At 47.8% G+C, this 22065-nt stretch overlaps 1 protein-coding gene and 1 pseudogene across 1 annotated transcript; both read left to right on the forward strand.

Moving 5' to 3' along the window:
* Positions 1-885: 885 nt before the first annotated feature.
* LOC147964118 (uncharacterized) lies at positions 886-2477 on the forward strand (annotated as a pseudogene).
* A 3259-nt stretch (positions 2478-5736) lies between these two features.
* Positions 5737-6375, forward strand: LOC147964119 (uncharacterized). Its single transcript, XM_087529840.1, has one exon. The coding sequence runs from the start codon at positions 5737-5739 to the stop codon at positions 6373-6375; it is 639 nt and encodes a 212-aa protein (XP_087385966.1).
* The last annotated feature ends 15690 nt before the right edge of the window (positions 6376-22065 follow it).

The raw sequence follows: 22065 nt of genomic DNA on the forward strand, positions 1-22065 counted from the left end.
GATCATGTGTGCAAGGTTGATTGCGGACGCCAAGGTTACGACAAGGATAAAAGCTATTGCGCACCAGACCGTAGTGGCATTTGCTGCTTTCAAAAGTAATACAAGCCGTCAATCTAAAGGATCCATTTAATTTGGATGGAGATGATATGTTTTTGTTATGTGCTAGAAAGTTTTGGGCAGTGAAAGAGGAATAGTTAGGCGAACCTATACATCACACTTCTGTTCCCATTGCAACACGATATATGTTGTCGGACTCAAGGCGAGTCTGTCATCCTTGTGCTAGCGTGACCTCTTTCTTGTTCCAATGATGCCAACCACAAACCGGATTATATGGCTCTCTTCTTGTGTCAGAGCGCCCCTCCCCTCTCCCCATCCGCCCCTGCCGCTCCACCGGCGTTCGCCCAGGCCGCAGCCGCACCCCCTTCGTGGACGAGTGCTCGGGCCGCGTCCTTCCCTGCATCGCGCTCCGGGACCATGCGGGATCCGCGGAGGACCTCATGGCGGGGTTCATTAACCGGATCTCGGGGCGGGTCTTCCCATGTGTAGCGTTGATGGCTGCGGACGAAGATACGGCTAATCGGGTGAGTTTTGACTCCTCTACGCCTTCCGCTTCCAAGGTCCTAGCTGGCTTGCAGCCGGCGTGCGCAGCTCCTTCCTCTTCCTCCTCGGCTACGGTGGTGGCTCGCGACAGGCCTTCTCTGAGGTCCATTATTGTTGCTCCTGCTCCAGTGATTCCCTCTGCGTCGGCCGCGGATACTGGGCAGGCTCGCGTGCCTGAGACTCGTCTGGTGGCGCGCCCTCTAGCCTCTGCGCCGGCTAACCGCGCCATTACTCAAGAAGATGAAGATGGTGAGGGTCGTGAGTGGGTGGTGGCAGCGTCTCGGCATGCGCGGCGTCTGGCTCGGCGCCAGGCGGATCACCGCCCGCAGCGAGTAAATGATTCGCCCCGCCGCAAGGATCAGCTCGACCACGCTCGTGCGCTGCTGCCCGGGCATTCAAGATCCGCTTTGGCAACTGCTGCTATCGCTGCCTATCATCTCACCACGAAGCTTTTGATTGCAGAGATCCACAAATTTGCTACACTTGCAAAAGGACCGGGCATCTCGAGCGCTCTTGTCTAGTTCGCCTTGCCAAGACAAGAGCTTCAGCTGCGTCCACCCCTACCGCCTGCCTAACCCCTGTTCACTCCCAGCCGCCAGTGGTGCCTTCTGCTGCTCGCTCTCCTTCGCCTCTTGTCAACCATCCCGCCGCTCGGCCACCCCCGCCACCCGCTGTCCCGCGGGGTGGGCTACCTGTGGTCGCCATGGACTACATCTTAGGTGCTCCTGAGCGCCGGTCGGCCATGTCAAGCTGCACGGTGGTCAGCACACCGGCAATGGAGGAGGAGGCATTCCGGCTTAGGACGCTGTCGCTGCTGCTCACCGCCACGAGCGACTGCTCTGGCATCTCTCCGGACATGGTGGTGCGGGTGGTGGAGCGTGATCACCGTTTCCTGCTGGAGACGTTGTGGTCGCGCCCTGTTTCCCTGAGGATTTCATCATCACCTTGGCGGATCGTGTCCAGTGCGACCTGGTCTATGAAGGCCGCTTCATCGAGGTCGCTGGGGTGAAGTTTCAGCTCCGCCCTTGGTTCCCGCCGCTGGGCGGCCACAAGGTGTGGAGGTTCTACTGTCGTGTCGCTATCGACCGTCTGCCGTTGAACGCCTGGGATTGGGACAGTGTCCAGGAGGTGATTGGGAAGAACTGCTGGCTGGACCTCATCGAGCGCCAGTCAACCACCAAGAGGAACAGGTCAACGTTGTTTGCTTGGCTCTGGACTTGGAATCCGGATCAGATACCCCGAGCCTCAGACTTCAATGTGATCCATCGTCCTGATATTGTTCGCCCACGGGACTCGCTGCCGGAGGGGGTGCCGGCGGAGGAGGGGAAGGAAGGCCCCCACTTCCCGGTCCTCATCCACTTGGATGTCGTCAAGGATTACACGCCACTGCCACCGTCCACGAGTCTAGCCGAGGAATGGCCTCGCATACACTCACAAGGGATGGAGGATGGATGTGAAGGATGGAGAGGGTAGAACCAGAGCTGCCTCGACGGCCAGCTCCTACATCGCTGGCCGGCGTAGCAACGACGACCATGACGATGGATTCGGTGGTGGCCGCGGGAAGAGGGGTAAGAGAGGAGGTGCGCGCAGAAGCTTCTAGCAGGGGGTGCGGGACCAGGCGCAATGCAGGGATACTGCTGCCTATGCTCCGGCTCCCCGTGGCCGGCGCTGCCAAGTTGAGGGGCGTGGCTCCTTCCCAGGTCGTCGTTTGTCTGCCGTTAGAGGTGCGGACCCAGGCCCCTGCTGATTCCCAACGCCGGCAAAGCCCGGCAGCATAAGACAGGGTGTATGTCACTCCATTGCTGCAGGTGGTCCAGGGAGAGCGTGGCTCCGGTTCTAGGGAACAGGCCGACCAGCAGCAGCTCACAAATGAGTAGATCAATGACGCAGAGCAGCCGCACTCTGACCAGCAGCAACGCTCGGTTGAGGAGCTCAGTGATGCCTATAGTCGGCCTGCTTTGTCGGCTGGACAGGTTTTGCCACCTCAGGAGCTCACGGACCATGCACGGAGGCTCTCTGTCCTTGTGATGGAGAAGGAGGATGGGGGCATGCAAGACTGGAGCCTTGCACCCACACCTGGTGGTCTGATGCAGCTCTTCTCCCCATCCCGGCAGCAGCAGCCCGCCCCTTGGGCTAGCAATGTGGTTACTGATGCAACCTCCATTACCGCATCAGGGGTGACCTCCTTCTTCCAGCAACGTACCAGCTATGAGTTGCCCCCCTACCGCCTTCTTTGGACGCTTGCAACCTCTCTGCCTGGGATCTGCCTCCCCCAGGACTGCCAGCGATGGCCTGGGACCTACCTGTTTTTTCCCAGAATCCGTGCTGGCTACCAAGCTGGGTAGAGATGCCTGTGACGAACCCAAGCTGGGCCTCTGGACCAGAGGTGGTGTTTGGGCCGGGGATTCAGGCTTCACAGCAGGACCATCCCCCTCCTGGACTGGACTGGGCTGACAGACACAGGGATGCGGGATCATTTGGCCAGCAATCCATTGAGGAACAGCGAGCGAGACGAGCGCTGGTGGAGGCAAACCTTTCCGGTCCAGGCTTGGTTTCAGCGATCACGACAAGGGTGGATGCTTTACACCTGGATGAGTAGAGGCAGTTCATTGGAAAAATTGCTGCCCTCTTGTCCTCCTCCATCCTAGGCTCCCCTCCAGTTTCTGCTCCCTCGCCTCGCAAGCTGGAGAACCGCCTGCTGGGGGTGGTCAGGGCCTCGCAGCAGAGTTCCAGGCTCCAGAGGATGAGTTCCACCATGTCTTCTTCAAGAAGGTTACAAGCAACAATCAGCGTCAAGCTGGGTTTCATCAAACGCCCTGAAGATTTCAACGATGACACTCTACTGTCGTACCTTCAGTTCTTCTACGCGCCCATGCCATCAGAGAACATCATCAAGCTGGCGGAGATCGCCGGCCTGACGTCCCCATCTCAGCTATAGCTTCCGGACGCCGAGCTGCAAGCGATCCTAGAGGAGCTCGCATGCCAGGCTGCTTGAGCTTCCTTCGTTTGACCATGTCTGCGCTGTCGCATCTTAGTTTCCAATGATTTGGTGCCCTCTGAATCTTAAGTTTACTGTTGGGCACCGTTGGGCTGCCATGTATCCTGTTTGCCTGGGTTTCACCCACCCAGGCTTGATCTTGTGGACCTTTATGTTTTCTTATGATTAGTTCTCTATCCATTGCTAGCTGGAATGTGCGGGGGCTGAATAATAGGGCGAGGCGAGCAGCGGTACGCGCCTTACTTGATCAGCTCTCTTGCTCGATCGTCTGTCTGCAGGAATCAAAGCTTGACCAGGCTCCTGATGCTGACATCACTGAAATAACCGGGCATGTGTTTGATAAGCATGTCATGCTTCCAGCCGACGGCACTCGCAGTGGAGTGTTGCTCTGTTGGCGCTCGAACCGCTTCTGTGTGTCTGCTGCCGATGTGCGCAGGTTCTCGATAACAGCCACGTTCACTCCAACTGGAGCCCACGGACTTGCGGCGTCTTGGACGCTAACCACGGTTTACGGACCTCACGACTACGAGCGAAAGCAAGCTTTCTTGAATGAGCTAGCTGATATTCATAACACCGTGCAGGGGCCATGGTTGATTACAGGGGATTTCAATCTGATCACGGATCCAAGAGACAAAAACAACAACCGAGTCTGCCGTCGATGGATGAACAAGTTTCGTCGAACTCTTAATAGATCAAGTCTCCATGAATTAGCCTTGATTGGCAGACGATACACGTGGAGTAATGAACAAGACTCCCCAACGCTAGTTAGACTAGACCGTGCATTCTGCAGTGTTGATTGGGAGCTCATGTTCCCGGCTGCTAAACTGCTTCCGCAAGCTTCGTCGATTTCGGACCACTGTCCGCTACTGCTCCGGAATGACGAGATAATCAAAACAAAGAGAAGATTCAGATTTGAAGCATATTGGCAATATATCCAGGGTTTTAAGGAGGTCGTCCAGCAATCCTGGGCTTGGCCGGTCAGTGACAGATCTCCCATCACAAGTTTTAACACCAAGCTTTGGCGCCTTAGTAAAGACCTTAGAGCCTGGAGAAAATCGATCGTGGGCGACCTCCAACAGCATCTGCACCTGGCCAATGAAATTATCTTGCAACTGGACACCGCTCAAGATTTCCGGGCCCTCTCCTCGGACGAGCGCGACCTGCGTTCCAAGCTCAAATCCAGAACGTTGGGGTTGGCTGTCCTGCTCAAAATCAAGTTACGACAGAGAAGCAGGGTGCTTTGGCTTAAGGCCGGATACGCCAACACTCGTTTCTTCCAGCGGAAAGCAAATGCTAGGCACACTCGCAACACAATCCACAGCTTGAACGGACCATCGGGACCGGTGTCGAGCACCGTGGCCATGACTGATTTGGCCTAGCAGCACTTCACGCACATTTTCGGCATCGAACAACGAATCCCTTCTAGTCTCAACTGGGATGAACTTGGGCTGGATCACGCGGATCTCTCGGACATCGAAGGGACTTTTTCAATGGATGAGGTCAAACAAGCGATCAATGACATGCCATCACACAAAGCACCCGGGCCGGATGGGTTCTCCAGCGGATTCTATAAAATTTGTTGGGAGATAATCAAGGAGGACGTGCTTGCTGCACTGCATCAATTACACCAACTAGATATTAGAGGTCTTGCTCGTGTAAACAAGGCGTTCATTGTGCTTATCGCCAAGAAGCAAGGTGCCACAAATATCTCGGACTTTAGGCCGATCTCCTTGATCCATAGTCTGGTCAAACTATTCACCAAGCTGCTCGCTCGGCGGCTTGCGCCCAAAATGTCCGAGCTTGTTCATCACTGTCAAAGTGCGTTTATCAAAAGGAGATGCATCCAGGAGAACTTCCTCTATATTCAGAACACAGCCAGATACTTCCATAAGGCAAAGAGGCCGGCCATCCTGCTCAAATTAGATATTGCCAAGGCCTTCGATTCTATTTCCTGGACATACATTCTAGACATGCTGCATGCTAGAGGATTTGGCGCTCGCTGGCAAGACTGGATCGCCATGATCCTTCGCACATCATCTTCACGGATCCTTATTAATGGCCAGCAATCTTAGGACGTGTTACATCGCCAAGGGCTAAGGTAGGGCGACTCTTTGTCCCCCTTCTTGTTCATCCTGGCCATGGATCCCCTTCAGCGAATTCTGAGTATGGCCACCGAAGAGGGGGCCCTTTCCAAGCTGCCTGGACGAAGGAATTTGATGCGCTGTGCATTCTACGCCGACGACGTCGCGCTGTTCATGAACCCAACTGAGAGAGATGCACGTATGATCAAGATGGTTCTTAGCTGCTTTGCGGATGTCTCGGGCCTGCACACCAACATGAGCAAGAGCGTGGCGCTACCCATCCGGCGTGCGGGTCTCGATTTGCCCCTGATACTGGCCCCTCTCAGCGTTCAAATTAAGTCATTCCCGACCACCTACCTTGGCATGCCGCTATCACTACGGAGCTTGACCAAGGTTGATCTGGACCCTCTACTGTCAAAGCTCGGGAACAAACTATCCTTCTGGAGAGGTGGACTCATGGCCAAGAGCGGTCGCCTTGTGCTTCTCAAATCAAACCTCACGGCCCTCGTAATTTATATGATGACGGTGCACCGGCTGCCAACCTGGGTCATCAAGCGCATGATTCAGCTTTGCCGTGCCTGGCTCTGGAACGGTGGCTGTGGACGGCTTGGCAGGAGTCGTCTAGACCTTGGGTGCAGGGTCCATTGCCGTGTAATGACACTGAGAGAGCGCTCTTCTCCATGGCCACCAACATAGCGCTTGGGGATGGCGCTTTGACGAGCTTTTGGCACGACCGATGGCTGAACGGGCAATGCCCCAAGACAGTCGCCCCAACACTATATCAAATATCGATTCGCAAAAACAGGACTGTTAAGGAGGCGATGACAGGGGAGTCGCGGCTCTCGGATTTGGCGAGAGGACTTGCAGAACATATGACGCCAGAACTCGTAAAACTGGCTGCCTTGTTGGATGAGGTCGACCTACGCCCCGGGCAGCAGGACAGAATCACTTGGCGCCTCTCGGCAGATGGCGCCTACTCTGCTAGATCGGCCTACCAACTCCAATTTGTAGGCTCCATTCCCCTGGATGGGTTTGAGCTGATCTGGTCGGCTTGGGCACCTGGGAAGTGTAGATTCTTCATTTGGACTGCAATCCTGGGAAAGATACTAACAGCAGATGCATTACTCCGCCGCGGTTGGGAAAACTCCTACTTCTGTCCACTCCGTGAACGTAACTTAGAGACCCCCCTTCATCTGCTTGTGGAATGTCCTTGGGTCCGCGATATTGGAGCTCTGTTGCATCGCTTGCGAGCATTCCATCGCTCAAGCCATCCACCTGGTCTGATTGCACCACTGTCAAGCTTTGGATGCATACTTGTGTCCAACAAGCATCGACCGGAAAAAAGGGCGCCTTGTCGCTCGTGCATCTCGTCTCCTAGGAGGTGTGGCGAGAGCGGAACGGATGCCTGTTCCAGAAAGAGCTGATGCCCAAAACAGTCCTAGTGCGCAAGATTGCAGAGGAGATCCATCTTTGGAACATGGCCGGAGCCGGCATTCCTTTTGATCCGGGCTGAGTAGATTGCTTTTCTTCCTCTTTTCCTTCTGCACCTAATTCTTTGTTTTCTGGTGCTTGCCTTTTGGCCTGTCTGTACTTGTGCTCTTCCCCTGATCAATGAATTTGGCAAAGCTTTTGCCAACATTCAAAAAAAACAAATTATCTCATAATTCTAATCGCATGGTCATGCTTATCTTGATCGGATCACACGAGGGGCTCAGAGTATATCTCTCCTGATCGAAGGGGCAAATCCCATCTTGCTCGACCATGTCTCGCAGCATGTGTCTGGACAAGACCGAAATCTACCTTTGTAACTATCCAGTCACGAAGTAGTGTTTGGTCGGCCCAAAGCAGACATGTCACAATCCCGAGTGCATGCGTCAGCTCAAGTCCGGACATAAAACGTATGTTGTACTAGAGACTCACAGATAACATATCGCTGCGTCTCGTAGTCGGGTTTGTTCGACTACCAGATCCTTCCGAGTCCATATTGATAACACCTTTTCGACTAGGGACCTTTTATGACAGTCATCATACAATGTATAGTCCCACAAACAAATCAGGTACTTGCTGATACACATCATTGATAACACCAAGGACTATCTTCATTCATAAATACATAGGAAATATCATTATACATGATTGCCTCTAAAGCATATCTCGAACACATACACACGCGCGTACATGTACACATGCATGTGCGTACACGCACACACGGCGCACACACGCAGCACGCACATACACGTACACATCACACACGGGCCCACTAGTCATCGAGACAAAAATATAAAGGGGCCACCTTTACAAAGCCTTGCCAAAGTTTAGCAAGTGCCCTTTGGGTTTGCAAATATGCAAAGTGGGATGGAAGATTTAGCAAGCTTTTATACGCATGGTTTTTCTCTCGTCCCTGGCGGCTAGAACCCTAGCCGCCGCCAGCAGGCCAATCTTCCAGCGCCGTCCTCCGGCGGCTCCTCTCTGCCGGTGACCTCGGTCGTCGATGGTGAGGGGGGTTGCCGGATCCACACGTGTGAATCGTTTTTACTCCCTCGTAGTCTAAGTTTTTAGGTTGTTCATCGTCTTGGCTTCGACGATGATGATGAAGGACTGAATAAAGATTTTTTTGGATCTTTCCCTGACGAGGCCATCGGTCCTATGGTTGGTAATGTATTTGGAAACCAGTCTGTCCAAGCAAGGATGGCGTGGCGGCGGCGGCATCCTCGTGGTGGACCCGTGTACTCGAGCTCCGCTGTTGCGACGACGTTTTTGCTCCAGTATCGGCGCTGAGCTTAGGAGGTGGTCTAGGAGCGGATGGAGATTGTGGTATGCATCAACGACATTTGAAAGACGGAACGTGTGCTGAGTTCGTGGTTTGTGGATGGCAAGTATAATTTCCTCCTTTTGGCATCTTAGCCATGGTGGGGTGCCAGATCTAGAGTTCGGTGACGTGTCCAATATGTTGCCCCGGTCTGATTCATTTAACGAGAAGAGATTCACTTTTGATGAGCTACTTTGAAGATTCATAAAGTTATATATCAGCGATGGAGCCACATCAAGGTGATCCGTCATTAAAATGGAGCAAAGACGGGGTGTGTATGTTGCGTACGAAAAGGGGACCTCTATACGCCGCATTATGCGGCAGGAAGTCAAGGCTTTGCCTAGGGCAGTATTCCGACTGGGCTGGCCAACACATGAGCTGCGAGCGGTGTAAAAAAATAAGACAAAGGCAGAGCCTCACGTACGATTTCGATCCCACGATAGTTGTGCTGCAAACACAGGTAGCTAGCCACTGCGGCTTACTAGTCTTAGTGGTACACATGCAACGCAAATACTTTAACACTAGATATATCGGCTGATCGGGTTATTTTCCTTATTTTAGTCATTTCTTGAAAGTACTAAATAAACACATTTTAAATGATGAACGTTTTGGCCAAGCACGCACGAGTTTGAAAAGTTGTGACATTTTTGGAATTTTTAACGAAATTTATAAAATGGTATTAATTTTTGAAGATGTGTACAAATTTTGAAAAACAGGAACCTTTTTCGCAAAATGTGAAAAATATTTGAATTTGTCAACGAAATTTAAAGCATGAATTTTTTGAATTTCTGAACAACTCTTGAAAAACAGGAACCTCTTTTTAAATACCGATCAATTTAAGACAATCCGGAACAAGTTTCAAAAACAGTGAACAATTTTTTACTTTGTGAACATATTTCCAAAATAGGAACATTTTATGAATTTGTGAACAAATCTTGAACAACAGGGATATTTTCTAAAAACTCTGAACAATTTTTGAATTTCTGAACAAATTTTCAAAATGGGAAAATTTTGAATTTCTGTACAAATTTGGAGAACAATTTTTTGAAAAATCATACAAATTTTCAAAATGAGCAACTTTTTTGATTTGTGAACAAATCTTGAAAAACATGGATATTTTGAAAAAACCCGAATAATTTTGGAATTTATGAATAAATTTTCAACACAAGAAACCTTTTCATTTTTGAACAAATTTTGAGAACAGGAATTTTTTTGAATTTGCGAACAAATTTGGAGAAACATTTTTTTAAAATTTAGATTGTTTTTAGAATTGTGAATCTGATTAATTTTTTAAAACACAAACAACCGTATTAATTTGAAACAATTTTTGAAAAAACTGTTTTTTTAGAAAAATGAAATCTTTTGAAACTCTAAATTTTTGAAAACACGCAAAATTTCAATTGCCGAACATTTTTCTGGAATTGCGAACAATTTTTGGAAACTTGAACAAAAATTTGAAACCTCCAAACATCTATTGAAAACATTAACAAATTTGGAATTCTGTTGAAGTTACAAACAAATTTTGCTAGTGTGAACAAAATTTGGAATTTTGGAACATTTTTAGATTATGAACAAAAAGTTGAAAAAAACATATTTTTTTAATATGCGAACAAAATTTTGAAACTACAAACATTGTTTTAAAATGTGAACAAATTTTTGAAACTACAAACATTGTTTTAAAATGTGAACAAATTTTGAAAACAATAATATTTTTGAAATCCAAAATATAATTTGAAAATTTCGAAAAACTTTGATAAGAAAATTGAACTTTAAAAAGAAGCAGCGAAAATAAATAAACCAAAAATAAAAGAAAAAGCAACAAAAAAAGAAAAAAAAAGAAGATAAATGTAATATACAAAAAAAGAACAGAAAAATACACCGGAAAAGGAGAAAAAAGAACCCAGAAACCTGTAGCATAAAAAAATCAGGTGAGACCGGTTCTGGGAACCATCTAGAAGGTTCCAAAAACCAGTTGCCTCCCACGTTCTGAGAGGGCCGGCCCAGATCACGCGCTCATGCGGTTCTCCTGTGCATTATGTCGACACTTCGACGCGACGAGCGGTAAATAGGAAATCGCCACGAAAAGGCATTTAACAGGCGCATAAGGCATCTCTCAAAAACAAAACAGATGCATAAGGCGCCGAATAGGATTGGGTTGTAATCCTAGCCATTGACTGAGGCCACACACACAGTTTGCAGAGGGCTGAAGTGATAAGTATCATTTACCTAAATTAATTGCATTAAATTTCTTTTATACCGGAATAAATTGTCTTATCATGCACGATATCCATGAACATTAATGCAAGATTTTACAGTGGGCACTAATCGATTCTCCATAAATTGCTCATTGATATCGGAATTAAATCGATTCACCTTTTGCTCTATATAAACACGAGCACAACATGCATGAAGCATTACTTCCATCGGTAACATCTACCAGTGACACTGGAACGAAAGCACTAGCTAACTACAGTACTTCTCACGAAGAAAAGAAGAAGCAATAGCTTGCTGATAGCTTCTCATGGCTCCTATCGGAAGTAACACTCGGGCCTTGTGTTTGGTGGTTCTCCTGCTCATGTCTACCACCTTCTTGTCCTGTCATGCATCAGGTATACATGCTTCTTAGTTTCTTTGTATATCGATTTCCACTTTCATGCACACACTTTTGGATGCTCAAAAAGAATTACCCTGGTGATCGACCATGTGCGCTGACCTGCTTCATTGTTCATAGGTACAACAGGTGGGTGGACGAAGTTCTGCGTAGCCGAGAAAGCCTGCGCACTAACGGCAGGACCCAAGGACGATCATGTGTGCAAGGCTGATTGCGGACGCCAAGGTTACGACAAGGATAAAAGCTATTGCGCACCAGACCGTAGTGGCATTTGCTGCTGCCAAAAGTAATACAAGCCGTCAATCTGAATTCTGAAGGATCCATCTAATTTGGATGGAGATGATATGTTTTGTCATGTGCTAGAAAGTTTTGGGCAGTGAAAGGGGAATAGTTTGCTATGCACGCTGGGATTTAGTTCATGCAGAAACAATCAATAAACTATAATGGTTGTATCCGAGAAAACAAATACTGCACTTGTTGAATTATATGTTTTTCCTACCCTTCCTCTCAAAAGAGCAACAAACAGTCCTTTGATCGCCACGAACCACCCGAATAAACCATAACTATCAGTTGGAATTTGGAACAATGGTACAAATCTTCACAAGAAAAAATAATTAAAGGTGATGGTAGGATAATTTATGATTACTCTTCGAGAAACATAGTGGAAAAAATAATTAGAACGTACATGTGCTGTTTCATATGAGATTAATAAAATATATATATATATATATATATATATATATATATATATATATATATATATATATAGAGAGAGAGAGAGAGAGAGAGAGAGAGAGACTAGGAGCGGACGGGACTAAAGTTGCGCCAGAAGCGACACCCTTTAGTCCCGGTTGGTGTTTCCAACCGAGACTAAAGGTCCATCTTCAGTCCCAGTTTAGACATGAACCGAGACTACAAATTTGCCTATATATACCCTCGCCCCTGCCCTTCCTCTCCTCTGTTTTTTCCTCATAGAAAGTGGGAGGTGTGCTCTACTTCGTTCTTCATGCCTATGCACATGAGGTATTCGATGAAATGCCTGAGAGCATGATGCCAGTTGAGTTCACACAAAACAAACATAATATGCGGTGCCCGAGCCACACTTAAGCTTTCTCCTCTTTCTTCTCCTCTATTCTTCCTCCAAACCCGTCCCCGTACCCGCCCTCAATGCCATCGATCGCCCGCGTCGATCTCGTCGCCGGCACCATCGTGGTGAGCCTCTTGTTTTTATCTTTTTTTAAAGAAAAAATTCTTACTTGTATGATTTAGATAGCTACTTGTATAATTTTCTTGTATTATTGTTTGTTATTATATAGTGTCATGGTTTTGATATCCGCCCCTGTCGGCTCTCGTCTAGTCTATGATTCGGATGTGGTATATTATCTTTTATGACTCTTTGTTTCATTTAGTGTTTATGACAATTATGCCGACCCACTTGACATAAATGTTTTTATCTAGAAGGTATGTGAACCGAAAATTCCAACCAACCCTCTTGTCGAGAGGTTAAATTTGGTTGAAAAACAAAAAAATATTTGAAAGAAAAATTAAAAAGAATTAAAGAAGAGAAGATGATATTGGAGTTGCATGTTGCCGATGTCGTCGATCTACACAAGATCCAGGACGCAATGCGCTTGAAGATTAGAAAGATTAAAAAGTATGCCATTGATAAAGAGGCTTGGTATCATTACGTTGTTGGATCAATTGTTACCTTAGTTACGATTTTGATCACATTTTTTGTTGCATTTAAATGTTTTACATGGTTTTATGTTAGTTTCAATGTATGTTTTAATTAGAGGCTCTAGATAGTTATATGTTGTTTTATGAGAACTATGTATGAACTTTATGTTTTTTTTGCAGTAATAACATTTTATCAGTACTATACTTTGGTTTTAATGTGATGATGAACTTGTATTAATTTGGTCATTTCTCCATTCATGATGTTCTATAATGGTTTTTGATATACTTAATTATATAATGCAGATGAACCAGCAATGAATGTACGGTGACCGACGCACTTCCGGGTACATCACGGGTCTGCATATTTTATCGATGTGGCTAAGGCAAACAGTCTGAATGGTTTTATGTATTGTTCATGTGTTGTCTGTGAGAATACGAAGGATTACTCTTCCTCGAAAATCCTTCACACTGACCTGCTTAAGAGGGGTTTCGTGCCCCACTATAATTGTTGGACCTAGCAACCGATAGGTATGGCTGTTGACTTCTCAGCCATTTGCAAAGATATTTTAGTAGTTGTGAGTTTATTCAAGTCAAGTCTTTTATATAGAGAGAAATGTATAACACTAACACCAGCTCCTAAATCACACAAAACAGTTTTCACATAATTCTTTTTGATAGAGCAAGGTATAGTTGGTATTCCTGGATATCCAAGTTTTTTAGGTACTCCATCTTTAAAAGTATAATTAGCAAGCATAGTGGAGATTTCAGCTTTCGGTATTTTTCTCTAATTTGTGATGATGTCTTTCATATACTTTGCATAAGGAGGCATTTTCAAGATATCAGTCAAGCGAGTACGCAAAAAGACTAGCCTCATCATTTCAGCAAAGCGTTCAAATTCTTCATCATCTTTCTTTTTAATTGACTTGGGTGGAAAAGACATAAGTTTTTTAACCCACTGTTATCTTTCTTTATCGTGTTTTCTAGCAACAAAGTCTCTTTTATCATACCTTTTATTCTTAGGTTGTGGGTTATCAAGATCAAAAGGTGGTTCTATCTCAACATAATTGTCTGGTTCTTTTTCATTATTTGGTTGAGTGTCTTCATGAACATCAGCATTATCTTTTTCATTATCACTAGGTGAGTGTTCATTAGCAGATTGAGTTTCAGCATCAGATATAGAAGTTTCATTTTCATTATCAAGAGGTTTCTCTATTTCAGGTTCACTAGAAGTGCGCAAAGTCCTATCATTTTCCTTTTTCTTTTTCTTTTTCTTTTTAGAAGGACTAGGTGCACTAGTGTTGGCTCTTTGTGAATCTTATTCAATTATTTTAGGATGTCCCTCAGGATAAAGTGGTTCCTGAGTCATTTTACATCCTCTAGTTGCAACTCTAACAGCAAAGTCATGCATATTATGATTCATTTCATCAAGTAATTCTCTTTGTGATTTAGCAACTTGTTCTAACTGAGTTTGAACCATAGAAGCATGTTTTCCAACACCTCTAACATCATTTGAAATTCTAAATAACAAGTCACTCAAGCAAGCAATCATATCAGAATTATATTTCAATTATTTCATAACATTTGCATTGAAGTGATCTTGTTTTTTAATGTAGTTTTCAAACTCATAAAGGCATTGGCTAGGATGCATATTGTGAGGATTGTCATTATATTGAACTTCATTAAAGAATTTACCTCTACCACTGAGGGTGTCCTGGATTAGGGGGTCTCCGGACAGCCGGACTATATCCTTTGACCGGACTTTTGGACTATGAAGATACAAGATTGAAGAATTCGTCCCGTGTCCGGATGGGACTCTCCTTGGCGTGGAAGGCAAGCTTGGCAATACAGATATGTAGATCTCCTCCCTTGTAACCGACTCTGTGTAACCCCAGCCCCCTCCGGTGTCTATATAAACCAGAGGGTTTAGTCCATAGGACAATATACGATCATACCATAGGCTAGCTTCTAGGGTTTAGCCTCTAAGATCTCGTGGTAGATCAACTCTTGTAATATTCATATCATCAAGATTAATCAAGCAGGAAGTAGGGTATTACCTCCATCGAGAGGGCCCGAACCTGGGTAAACATCGTGTCCCCCGCCTCCTATTACCATCCGCCTTAGACACACAGTTTGGGACCCCCTACACGAGATCCGCCGGTTTTGACACTGACATTGGTGCTTTCATTGAGAGTTCCACTGTGTCGTCATCATAAGGAGGGATGGCTCATCTCGTTGTCAAGAACAACATCACCTCTGGGGGAGCCCTGGCTGTAGGCCAAACTCTCCGACTAGGCGGCTTCGTCATGACCGCCCGCTAGGCCGCTGCACCGACGATGACTTCTCGGGTCATCGAAAATAGCCTTCACATTGGCTCGAAATTCACCGAGCAGATGGATCCAATGGAGCTCTCCTCTTTGAAAGATCTCTTGGATCGCATCGCCGCTCTGGGAGTAGCTACGGACTATGATCGGATTGGGCTTAAACCCGACCAAAGGGAGATTAACTCTCCGCTGGTCACCCATCAGATAGCGGTGGTGGAGGAGCAATGCGGTGATTCTTCCTCTATCCTCAGGACGAACTATGTCTGGATTCCCGAGCTCTCCGAGCCGGATACCCGTCCACGGGAGGACATCTCCCTAACCCTGAACCTAGAATCAGGCAGCATGCCGAACCCGCGAGGCAACATCCCGGAGCCCGAACTTCCAAGATCGGAAACTCCCCCGCCCCTGGGTCTCAGATTGGGTCAAGGTCTGGACTTAAATCCACCCACCCACCCAGATATAAACGATCTTTCCCACATTAGGCAAGAGCCCCAAGAGACAGTACATCACTATTGGGCCAGATTCCTCCTTGTAATGAACAAGGTCAAGGACTGTCGCGAGGAAGACGCTATTTTGTTCTTTTGTAACAATTGCACGGACAAGGGAATCCTCAACGCCATAAGTCGATGTGACATAGCACACTTCGCTGACTTGGCGGCCATAGTACGGAAGTACTGTGCGATGGAAAGCTCCTGAAAAACCCAAACAAAATTTTGGGATAATCCGGCTCTGACAAAACCCCCAGTCCGAACTAAAAGGGTGCACTCTCATAAGTCGCCCGACTCAATTACAAAGAATCAAAAGCCCACTACAGGGTGTGGAACTGTATTGGAGGGATGGCTTAACGGGCCCTGCAAAATTCATAGTACAGCGGATACCATACCAACACACAACCTTAGAGCATGTTGGGTACTCCGGCAGGTGGCCAAGAGCGGTGAGGATCTCCTCATTCAAAACACTGCAGAGCACCATCCCGTGGATAACAATATAGTATTGACAGTCTTCGAGACATTCGCCTCAAATAATAGGCGTAAGAGAGCGCTCCGCAGCCTTGCCGAAGTCTGCCACGTGGCAGCAATAAATCCATGGAGCGACACGGCTATCACCTTCAATGCCAGTGACGAACCTAAATTCCGAACAGCCCGAGCACCAGCCGCCTTGGTCCTCAGTCTAATTGTGGACGGCTTTCGTCTTACTAAAGTGCTCATGGACGGCGGCAGCGGATTAAACCTCATTTATGAGGAGACTCTTCAAAAAAAGGAAATAGACGGAAACCGTATTGAGCAAAGCAGCACGACCTTCCGAGGAATCATCCCCAGTCGGGAGGCACGTTGCGCTGGGAAAATCACACTAGATGTGGTATTCGGCACTCCGAAGAATTATAGGTCCGAAGAAATTACATTCCAAGTGGCCCCGTTCAGTAGCGGATACCACGCCCTTCTAGGGCGGGAGGCATTCCTGATCTTCCAAGCCATACCCCATTACAGGTACATGAAGCTCAAAATGCCCCGGCCCAATGGAATCATCACTCTAGCTAGTGATCCAGACATAGCACTCCGCGCCGAGAATAAAACAGCCGCACTAGCCCTCGAGGCATTATCCGAAGCCCTTGCGGCGTAGGAATTAACTGTGCTGCGCTCCACAGTGGACAGGGACGAAGTGATACTCGACAAAAGATCCAAGTCCACCTCTTTTAAACCAGCAGATGAAATAGTCAAATTCCAAGTCCATCCAACGGACCCCACAAAAACAGCATCCATCGGGGCACAATTAAACCCTGCTGTAGACGCCGCACTACGGGAGTTCCTGCGTGACAATTGGGACATATTCGCCTGGCATCCTTCAGACATGCCAGGAATCTTACGCAGGCTGGCCGAGCATAGCCTTAACATTCTAAACGGATTCAAGCCGGTCAAGCAGACTCTTCGGTGTTTCTCCGAACATAAGCGACAAGCCATGGGAGAGGAGCTAGCCAAGTTACTGGAGGCCGGATTCATTAGAGAAATAAAACATCCAGACTGGCTAGCAAACCTGGTAATGGTACCAAAGAAGGACAAATCCTGGCGACTATGTGTCGACTTCAAGGACCTTAATAAAGCTTGCCCAAAGGATCCCTTCCCCCTCCCTCGCATCGATCAAATTATTGACGCCACCGCAGGACACGACTCATTGTGCTTCCTCGACGCATACTTCGGTTACCACCAAATTAAGATGGCGGAGTCCGATCAAGCCACAATGGCATTTATCACTCCGTACGGCCCCTTCTGTTTTAACACAATGCCCTTCGGACTCAAAAACGCCGGTGCAACGTATCAACGCATGATTCAGACATGTCTGGAAAAGCAGATCGGCAAAACAGTGGAGGCATACGTAGACGATATGGTTGTTAAAACCAGACACGTCGACTCCTTAATAGACGACCTGAGGCTCATGTTCGACAATCTCCGAAGATACGACATTAATCTCAATCCGGCAAAATGCGTTTTCGGCGTACCCGCCGGAAAGCTCCTGGGCTTCATCGTCTCCAGTAGAGGAATTGAAGCAAATCTAGTTAAGATCCGATCTCTGTCGCAGTTGGCTATCCCAACTAACCTCAAGCAAATCCAGAAGTTAACTGGATGTGTGGCGGCCTTAAGCCACTTTATCTCTCGATTAGGAGAAAAGGCACTCCCACTTTATCGCCTTCTTCGGCGCACCGAACACTTCGAGTGGACGGACGCAGCCACGGCCGGATTGGAAGAAATAAAAGCCATCCTGGCCACCAACCCAATCTTGGCCGCGCCAAATGTCGGCGAACCAATGCTGTTATATATAGCGGCAACTCACCAAGTTGTAAGCGTAGTGCTCGTCGTCGAACGAGAGACGGACGGACATAAATTCCCACTTCAAAAGCCGATATATTATGTATCCACTGTCCTCACTCCATGCAAATCACGGTACCCACATTATCAAAAGATAGCATACGCGGTATTCATGGCATCCCGGAAATTACGACACTACTTTCAAGGGTGTTCAATTACGGTGGCCTCAGAAGTACCACTCAACGACATAATAAACAACCGCGATGCCACGGGCCGGATTGCCAAATGGGCTATTGAGCTCCTCCCGTTCAACATAACATATAGACCACGCCGAGCCATTAAGTCGCAAGTACTGGCCGATTTCGTCGCCGAGTGGACAGAAGCCGAACTCCCTAAAGAGTACGGTGCATACTCCAATTGGATCATGCACTTTGACGGCTCTAAAATGCTGGCTGGTCTGGGGGCTAGCGTCGTCCTGACGTCCCCCACCGGAGATACAGTCCAATACGTACTCCAAATACTATACACAGACTCCAACAATGCAGCCGAATACGAGGCCCTATTACATGGTCTCCGGATGGCAGTTTCCATGGGCGTTCAATGCCTGGAGGTGCGTGGGGACTTGAACCTCGCAATATCTCAAATAAATGGAGACTTCGATGCCAAGGATCCGAAAATGGCGGCATATCGCAACGCCGTCCTCAAAATGTCAGCTCGGTTCGAGGGGCTTGAATTCCACCATGTGGCTCGGGAAAACAATCAGGCGGCGGATATCCTCGCCCGGATCGGCACTAAGCGCGATCCTGTCCCACCTAACATCTTCTTGAAAAGGCTGTTTAAGCTATCCGTGGTATGGGAAGGGGACACCGGTAACAATAGTCCGGACCCGGCCACAACACCAGATACCGAACACTCTGACACAATCGGAGGCTCTGCCATCGAAATAACACCTTCAATCCACGTGATAATGGCCATCATCGCCCCGTGGACAGAACCATTCCTGGCCTACCTAACCAGGCAGGAACTACCCGAGGACCAAAATGAGGCACGCTGCATAGTGCGGCGATCTAAAGCCTACAAGGTCCATGAGGGAGAGCTTTATAACAAAAGCACTACCGGAGTCCTTCAAAGGTGCATCTCCGAAGAGGAAGGGCAGAAGCTTTTGGCAGAAATCCATGCTGGACTCGGCGGACACCATGCCGCTGCCTGGGCCCTTGTAAGCAAGGCCTTCCGTACAGGTTTCTATTGGTCGACGGCCCGAGCAGATGCACAGGATCTGGCCCAATGTTGCGTTGGTTGCCAGCTTTTTGCAAACCAAAGCCATATGCCGCCTACCGCTCTCCAAACAATCCCCATTACTTGGCCCTTTGCGGTCTGGGGGCTTGATATGGTCTGACCCCTCAAAGGGGGAATCCATAAGAAAAAATACTTACTGGTCATGGTGGATAAATTCACCAAATGGATAGAAGCCAAACCCGTTAAAACGACTGAATCCGGACCGATGATAGACTTCATATCTGGGTTTGTACACTGTTATGGCATCCCCCACAGCATCATCACTGACAACGGCACAAACTTTACAGCCGACGAGGTCAAACTTTGGTGCAGCAACATGGGCATCAAGCTCGATTATGCTTCTGTCTATCACCCGCAAACTAACGGTCAAGTCAAGCGAGCAAATGGTCTTATCATGAGCGGCATCAAACCCAGATTAGTGCGGTCCTTAAAGGAATCAAACACGCACTGGGTAGAGGAGCTCGACCCCGTACTATGGGGGCTGCGGACCACGCCGAATCGCACTACTGGATACACACCGTTTCTTATGGTGTACAGCGCAGAGGCGGTTTTGCCTTGCGACATAATTCATGACTCACCTCGAGTGCGCATGTACGAAGAAAAAGAGGCCAAGCTCGATCGGCAGGACAATTTGGACGCCCTGGAGGAGGAGCGCGACGTGGCAAAAGCCCGTTCCACATTCTATCAGCAACAGGCTCGAAAGTACCAAAGCAGAGAAGTACGGGCCAAAACCTATAAAGTTGGCGAACTAGTTCTACGCCTGCCGGAGAAGAAAAAGAACAAGCTCAAGCCCAAATGGGAAGGTCCCTTCATTATTGACCAGGTTCTGACCGGTGGAGCGTACCGTCTGCGGGATGCATCGGACAATCGACTCGAGCCAAACCCATGGAACGTAGCCAGACTCCAAAGATTCTACGCCTAGTGCCGGACTCTATGTTCGTCTCCTTACCCCCGTCAATTTTTTGCATATCCGTTATCTGTCTTTTCTCTCTTCTTTTTTCTTCTCCTCAAGGCCTTAAAAGGCTAACTTGTGTCTTGACTACACAATCTTGACGCGCTAACCGCACTCATTATACCTGGGGGCTTCTTATATAGAAGCTTAATATAAATATTTTTCTGGGCTTTATGCCCCACACATATGTTATTCTTCCACATGTACCTTTTTTCGCCATTATATGCATCGACATGACTTAAATTTTGGCCAAGCTGGGTTGCCTGGCTCTTATATTTATGCCCTACATTCCCGTTAATTCGGCTAGGGCATAAGGGGAGCACCTCTGCGATTGTTACTGCCGGGTCAGCCGGATGTGTACCTCAGACTGGGTGAAGCCGAAAGCTAGCATTCTTAAGGGAATATTCGGTCGGTGAACAAAAGATGACTTTTATTTATTTTGATACATGCCCCGAGATGTTTATAGCCTACGTCTCTTTTCGCAGTTCGGACATGCACATCAGGGCATGCGTACCTAGGGAAAGGAACCCTTAATAGAACTATTCTCCATGGAAGATGTTTCTTACTATCCATGTAATATAACATAGCTAGTTGGGTACTTGTCTGTTCAAGCACTTATGACCCCTACGCCTAGTTTCCACGCATACCCTGGTTTTTACGTAACTGAGCGGGTATTCGGATACACTCCGGACTATCAGGTCCAGAGGTCGAAGCGAAAAGGTCCGCCATGACAAATGATTTACAATCCGGCTAGGGACATTATATATGTCACTTAAAGTACACAGTCACTAAGACTGACTAAATTCTTTTTCTATACCATGCAACAGGCTGTCTAGCCTACAATCCTGTTGGAAATACTTTGCAGCTAATTCTACTTGGTTATACACCAAACTGACGGGGATCTCTTTCCCATCGGGACCCACAGGTCCGACCTCGGCCATGTGGTTTGGGTCAGCTTTGGTATATCGCGTCTTCACCATGGCCCAGGCTTCCCTTGTACCTTGTCGGCAGGCTGATATCTTCCATAATCAGAAGCGCCTGCCGCGCTCCCTTGAGCTTCTCTATAAGCTCCCCCATGCCTCCTGGTGGGGAGGCGGATGGCCACAAGGCTTGGGCAATACCCTGCATCACCTGCCGAACTTGTTCGTGCAGTTGTGAGAGCTCTGGTAGAACATCACCCGTAGACTCGGGCATCTCCTCCGTGGGACGACCCGTCAGCATACCTGTAGACATAACTCTGTTAGCCGGCTTCTTCCCCGAACTCTTTCAAAAGTTCGTTCAAGCACTTACTGAAAATGCCGCGTCGAAGCCGTTTATTCTCCTTCACAGAGTCCGCAAGCTAGGCTCGGACATCTTTCAGTTCCACGCCCAGCTGGATATTAGCGTCCTGGAGATTGTTTTTCTCCTGCCTGACCCGTGTAAGCACGCGCTCGCCAGCATTTAGCTGTCGATTAGCACGTTGCGCATTCTCCGGCACGGCCTCCGGATTCACTCCGGAGTCATCTGCAACATCTATTGTTAGATTTGCATGCATGCCACATACTATCTGGTACCTGTCATTCTTTGCAATGGAAACAAGTGTTGCCAGAGGGGGCCTTCTCGGACTCCTTCAATGCGGCAACCGCGGCCCGTAGCTGGGCTTTGCACTCTTCCAGCTCTTGAGACAATTGGGTATTCTTCTCTGTAAGAACCTGCACAAATAATGATCCTTAGATCAGTTGTGTCAACTGTTTCAAGTCTGAGGGGCTATTGATATATATAATCGTCAGATTTTCTTACCCTTATATCCTTTACATACTGGTCCATGGCTCTGGCAAGACCGTTTTGAGCAGCACGGATGTACGTGTCTCCTGAGTTGAAGGCATCGAACGCCTCTTGGGAGAAACAAGCGTCACAGAGTACGGCCCGACGACGCCTGT

Source organism: Triticum urartu, chromosome 6A (assembly GCF_056163025.1).
Source record: "Triticum urartu cultivar PI428250 chromosome 6A, HENAU_Tu73, whole genome shotgun sequence".
NCBI lineage: Eukaryota > Viridiplantae > Streptophyta > Magnoliopsida > Poales > Poaceae > Triticum > Triticum urartu.

What these genes read in the sequence shown, in the direction of transcription:
- LOC147964119 (XM_087529840.1), top strand. Translation starts at nt 5,737, where the DNA reads ATGGATCCCCTTCAGCGAATTCTGAGTATGGCCACCGAAGAGGGGGCC.